Source organism: Arachis ipaensis, chromosome B08, assembly GCF_000816755.2.
Source record: "Arachis ipaensis cultivar K30076 chromosome B08, Araip1.1, whole genome shotgun sequence".
Lineage (NCBI taxonomy): Eukaryota > Viridiplantae > Streptophyta > Magnoliopsida > Fabales > Fabaceae > Arachis > Arachis ipaensis.
The window spans coordinates 43,077,144-43,083,495 of record NC_029792.2 but is presented as its reverse complement, the minus strand read 5'-3'; the positions used below and the strand labels follow the sequence as shown (position 1 = coordinate 43,083,495).

The 6,352-nt window shown below is 33.1% G+C and overlaps 1 protein-coding gene across 1 annotated transcript; it reads left to right on the top strand.

The window, feature by feature from the left end:
• Positions 3,892-4,881, top strand: LOC107610995 (zinc finger MYM-type protein 1-like). The gene has a single exon (XM_021108221.1). The coding sequence runs from the start codon at positions 3,892-3,894 to the stop codon at positions 4,879-4,881; it is 990 nt and encodes a 329-aa protein (XP_020963880.1).

Genomic DNA, 6,352 nt, shown 5'->3' with positions numbered 1-6,352 from the left:
GGATTGAGAATATAGGCTTTCTATCCTAGTCATTAATTATCATATAATGATTAACAAGAGCTAATCCTATTTCGTTATCCCTAACATCGGAAGAAGATACAATGTTATCTTCACATTTGAGAGAAAGTCAAATAAGACTAGTTAATCTCAATTCAAAAGTCCTAATCAACTTACTAATTGAATTAGCAAGAGATTAGAGTCAATAGAAACAAGATTAACTAACAACCCTAGATCACCAACATGAGTTGGGTATTAATGACTCAAGATTGCCTAATTTCTCTTTCCAAGCCAAGAATGCTTAAAAAATGCTACTCTAACATCCAACCAAGCATTTTGTCAAACACTTGGAAGGCATAAAAGGAAAGCATCATGAATTTGCAAGAATAAAAAATCTACAACTACCCAATTCAAGGAATCAACAATAACAACTCAATTAAACATCAAAGAAACATAAAACATAAATTACATTAAAAGGAAATCCAAATCCAACAAGAGTGCATCAACATAAAAAGAGGCATAAAAAGGGAAATTAACAAGAGAACTAAGAATATCAAAGATGTAAGAACAAGAAATTGTAAAAAAATACGATGAAAACATGAAATTAAACCTAGATCTAAGAGAAAAATTAACCTAAAAACCCTAATTCTAACCTAATTCTAGAGAGAAGAGGGAGCTTCTCTCTCTAGAAAACTACCTAAAGCATGGTCCTACACTAATCTAATTGCTCCCCCTTGTTTCCTCTTGAATTCTGTATGAAATAGCCTCAGAAATGAGTTGGATTTGGGCCTGGATGGCTCAGAAATCGCCCCCAGCGTATTACCTTTAATGAGGTCACGTGACCAACATCACGCGTGCGCGTGGTCGACGCGTGCGCGTCGCCTTGCGAATTCCTCCTCACGCGTATGCATGGATGACGCGTGCTCGTGGCCATGAATGTCCTCTCCAAATGCTCATTTCTTCATGAATTCTCCACTTTGCATACTTTTTTCTTCACCTCTTCCATCCATTCCTTGCCTTATGAACCTGAAATCACTCAACAAAATATCAAGGAATCAAATGTAATTAAAGTGAATTAGATTTAGCTATTTTAAGGCCTAAAAAGCATGTTTTCACTCTTGAGCACAAATTTGGGGAGAATTACAAAAGCATGCTATTTCATTGAATAAATGTGGGATAAGTTGATAAAATCCCCTAAATTCAACACAAGATAAACCACAAAATTGAGGTTTATCAAACATATCCACACTTAAACTAAGCATGTCCTCATGCTAAACTCAAGAAAGAGACAAAGGGTATCAACATTTATTCAATGTAAACTATCTATATGCAATCTACCTACATGCAATATTTCTAAATGAATGCAACTACTTGGTCAAAATAAATCAATTCCCAAGAATACATATATGAACACAAGGGTACAACAATAGCAATCACATCAAACCCACAATTGAATTGAGTTATTGAAAAGATTTTACAAACTTGTAAGAAAAGAGATGATCATAAGTGAAAACATGTAATTGAGCAAGCGAATCCTCATCGGATGTGTATCCGCTCAAGTCACTCAAGTGTATAAGGTTGATTCACTCAATTCTCCTCTAATCATGCTTTCTAAGATTTGTTTTTCATCTAACAATCAACAATTATTCAATGCATGCATACAAATATCATGAGGACTTATCCATGGGTTGTAATGGGGCTAGGGTCAAGGTAAGGATACATATGGCCAAGTGAGCTTGAAATTTGAATCTTTGATTAACTTAAGCTTTCCACCTAACCTATGACAACCTATTCAAATCTAATGCGACCTAACTACCCATTCTTCACTTTTTCACACACTCATGCATTCTCTTTTCACTTCACATCTCATATGCATTGCTATTATTACTTTACTTTGGGGTATTTTGTCCCCTTTTATTGCTTTCTTTTTCTTTTTCTGTTTTTTTCTTTCTTTTATATAGACATTTTTTTCTTTTCAAACTAGAATATATACAAGAGCATCAATGCATATGATTTAAACATTTAATGCATGAGTATGTACCCAATTCCCAAAAATACAAAAATACACTCTTATGTCACCCAATGTTCCCAAATTTCTCACACTTAAATGATACACACACTCACTAGCTAAGCTAATCAAAGATTCAAATGAAGGACATTTATTGTTTTCCCTTTTAAGACTTGTAATGTGCTAAAATTAAAAACAAAAGGGGATTAATCATAGGCTCAAAGTTGGTTAACAAAGATGGATAAAAGGGTAAGGCCATTTGGGTAAGTAAGCTAAATGAAATGAAGGCCTCAATCATATAAATGCATTCATACACAGAATAATAGACATAAAGAATCAAACAAATCAAAGATTACAATCATAGAAAGAGAATAATACACACAAGAATGAAAATAGTAGTTATATGATGTAACTACAAAACTAGTCTCGAAACTCACATGCTTATGTGTTCTTAGCTCAAAAACCATGTTCCACAATGTATAGTTCAAGCAAGTTCAAAAAAACTTTTTTTTTTCAAATCAATTGGGGTGCTCTATAGATAAATTTCTTGGAAGATTTCATTATTTTGACTAAGCTTATTATATATCAGGGGCGGAGGTACATATAACTAAAGGGGGGCAATGGCCTCCCCCAAAACTTTAATTTTTATTTAAAAAAAAAAATAATCTAGTCCCTCCTTTTTTATTTCCCAGCCCCTCTCTTTTTGTTCCATAACTTTCCCAGCCCCCTTCCTTTTTTTTTTTCCATAACTTTCCCAACCCCCTTTTTAATTCATACAAAAAACCCAGCCCAAAAGCCCATTCCCCATCCCCTTTTTTTATTTCCCAACCTCTCCTCAATCCTCCCATTTTGTTCGTACAACAAGTCTCCCCCTTCCCGCCTTGACACCTTCACTTTCCAAAATTTCAGGTAACAACTTTTCCTATTCTTCTTCTTCTTTATCTCTTTAATCTTCTTATCTTTTACCTCTTTGACTCTTCTTTTTTTTTTTTGTAGATTAAAAAAAAAGATAGTAGTTCAACAAATGATTCTTCACTCCTCTTTCTCAAAAAAGGTTCTATTTTTATTCTTTTTTTATTTCAAGAAAATTATTGAACTAAATCAACTAATAATAAAGAGACATAGTCATAAAAAATAGAACAAATGAATTGTATTTAATCTAGCATTGTAATTTTTTTATATTTTTTTATTATTTTTCTGTCAGTCTTGTCTAATTTTTTATGTTTTTTATATATTTAGTTATTTACTTAATTTATTACTATTTGCTAAATATATTTTTAATTATAGGAACTTATTTGGCCATTTGAATTATGAGTAAGTTCAAAACCATTGATACATTTTTTAAAAGAAAAGATCAACAGAATGAAGATGCTTCTACTATTACTACTCCAATACTTGAGGGGTCATCAAATTTCATTACTTCAAGTTCTCCATTGAATAGCTCAAAGCGTCCACGACTTCTTCCAAATCAACTGGGTGTTTTTTGTTTGGAAAGAGATCCTGGAATGCAACCAATGATTTGGAAGTTTCCTCCAAATAAAAGAGATGAAATCCGTCGGGCTTATATTAAAGTTGGGCCAAATTAACCAATTCTTGATAATGATCCATTTTCTGGTGATAAAAGTCATCGTTGCTTTCAAGCTTCATGGTTTAAATTGTTCCCATCTTGGTTAGAATATTCTATAGAAGATGATGCTATATATTATTTTCTGTGCTTTCTTTTTGCTAAGGAACCTTCAATCAATACCGGTTCAAATGATTTTATTGAGAATGGTTTCAGAAATTGGAAGAAAGTAAATAGTAAAAAAGAATGTGCTCTTTTGAATCACATTGGCAAAGGTCCCAACTCATTCCATCATAAAGTGTTGAAATCATGTGATGATTTGATGAAACAATCACAACATATCGACAGACTTCTTCATAAGCAAACATCAGAAGAGATTGAAAAGAATCGAATTCGACTAGGAGCATCTATAGATTGCATTAGATGGTTGACATTTCAAGGTTGCGCATACAGAGGACATGATGAAAGCCAAAGTTCAAGCAACAGAGGTAACTTTTTGGAAATGTTGAAATTTTTGGGATCTTACAATGAAAGAGTGAAAAAGAATGTTTTGGAAAATGCTCCAAAAAATGCTAAGTATACTTCAAATGATGTCCAAAAAGAAATTCTACATATTCTTGCTACTAAGGTGAGAAATTCAATTAGAGAAGAGATTGGAGATGCCAAATTTTGTATTATTGTTGATGAAGCTAGAGATGAATCTAAAAAGGAGAAAATGGCCATTGTTTTGAGATTTGTTACTCTAGATGGTTTTGTTAAAGAGAGATTCTTTGATCTTGTGCATGTCACTGATACTTGTGCAACAACTTTAAAGAAAGAATTGATTTCTGTCCTTTCTCATTATAATCTCCAAGTTGAAAATATTAGGGGTCAGGGGTATGATGGTACTAGCAACATGCGGGGTGAGTGGAATGGTTTGCAAGCTTTGTTTCTTAAAGATTATCCACAAGCATACTATGTACATTGTTTTGTTCATAGATTACAATTAGCATTGGTGGCAGCTTCAAGAGAGGTACTTCAAATTCATGAATTTTTTACTCAATTAAACTCTATTGTCACTATTGTTAGTGCTTCTTCAAAAAGACATGATCAATTACAAGAAGCTCAAGCAATTGAAAATGCAAACTTGGTTGCTCAAAATGAATTAGAAACAGGCAAAGGTGTGAATCAAATAAGCACTTTACAAAGAGCTGGGGATACTCGATGGAGCTCTCACTTTAATTCTATTTGCAGTTTGGTAAAAATGTTTACTACTACCAACATTGTTCTCAATAATATCATTGAAGACGGGACAACTTATGCACAGAGGTGAGGCTTATGGTGTTAGTAAAATATTATTGTCATTTGAATTTGTTTTCACTTTGCACTTGATGAAAGAGATTATGGGAATCACTAATGTTCTTTGCCAAGCACTACAACAACAATCTCAAGATATTCTTAATGCAATGCATATTGTTTCTACATCAAAGTTACTTCTTCAACAATTAAGAGATGGTGGATGGTGCACTTTTCTTGCAAATGTTAAAGATTTTTGTGAAAAGCATGAAATTGAAGTCCCTAATATGAGTGCACAATATGTTTTTGGAAGAGGTCGATCTCGTCAACCAAGTGTGATAGTTGAGCATCATTATCAAATAGATATATTCTTAGCAACAATTGACTCTCAAATACAAGAGTTGAATAGTAGATTTAATGAGCAAACAAAAGAGCTTTTGACTTTGAGTAAGTTAGCAGAGAAGTTTTATCCCCTTGACTTTCCTTCTAATGAGCTAAATATTTTGAAGTCTCAGTTGCAACATTATCAGCATGATACCAAATCATTTGAAAGGCATTGGTACACTTTATGAATTGTGCAACAAGTTGCAAGAAACAGGAAAATCAAGAACTTATCACATGGTTGATAGATTAATACGTCTTGTTTTGACTCTACCAGTATCTACAGCAACAACAGAAAGAGTTTTTTCAGCAATGAAAATTGTTAAGACAAGACTCTGAAGTAAGATGGCTGATGAATTTCTTGCAGACAATTTGGTCATCTATATAGAAAAAGAATTAGCAGCTATTTTTGACACAAATTTAATTATAGATGGTTTTGAAAATAGAAAAAAACGTCGAATAGCCTTTTCATGATACAAAACTGTAAGTGATAATTTTTATATATTATTGTCTTACTTTGATTGAGATTATATATTTATTTTTTTTAATTTTATCAATAGAAATAGTAATATAAAATATTTTTAGTAAATTATTAAACACCGCCCCCCTTAAATAGTTAGCCTAGCTCCGCCCCTGCTATATATATATGCAAATTAAGAAAATACAACTAAAAATCCTAAAAGACCTAAAAATAAAACGTGAATGTGTTGGAATTAGAAATTTGTTACCCAAAAATGCCGATAGGTCGGACGACCTCCCCACACTTAAAAGTTTGTACCGTCCTCGGTGCATTCAAAGATGAGAAAGGGGGTACGGCGAATACACGGGTTGCCACCTTCAGCTGGTGGATCAATCGGCTCCTGCGTGTTCTATCCCCTGCTTTCGTTTTCGCTTATGGTGCATCATTCATGAAAAATAGAAAATAACACCATTAGTCGAGAAAATGTAAAGCAAGGAAGCGTAAATTATTGGAATGAGGTAAGAACCAATAGAATGGAGTGAGCAAATTAGTGTGACATTAAGGAAGAATAGTGTGTGAGTTCTAAGTTGCATGCAGTTTAGAACACACACTAGCATAGAGATCTATGTAACAATCACACAAAAAGAAGTAAGCACTTCACTCATTC

Excerpts from the sequence above, each read along its gene's own strand:
- LOC107610995 (XM_021108221.1), top strand. The coding sequence starts at position 3,892 with ATGAAACAATCACAACATATCGACAGACTTCTTCATAAGCAAACATCA.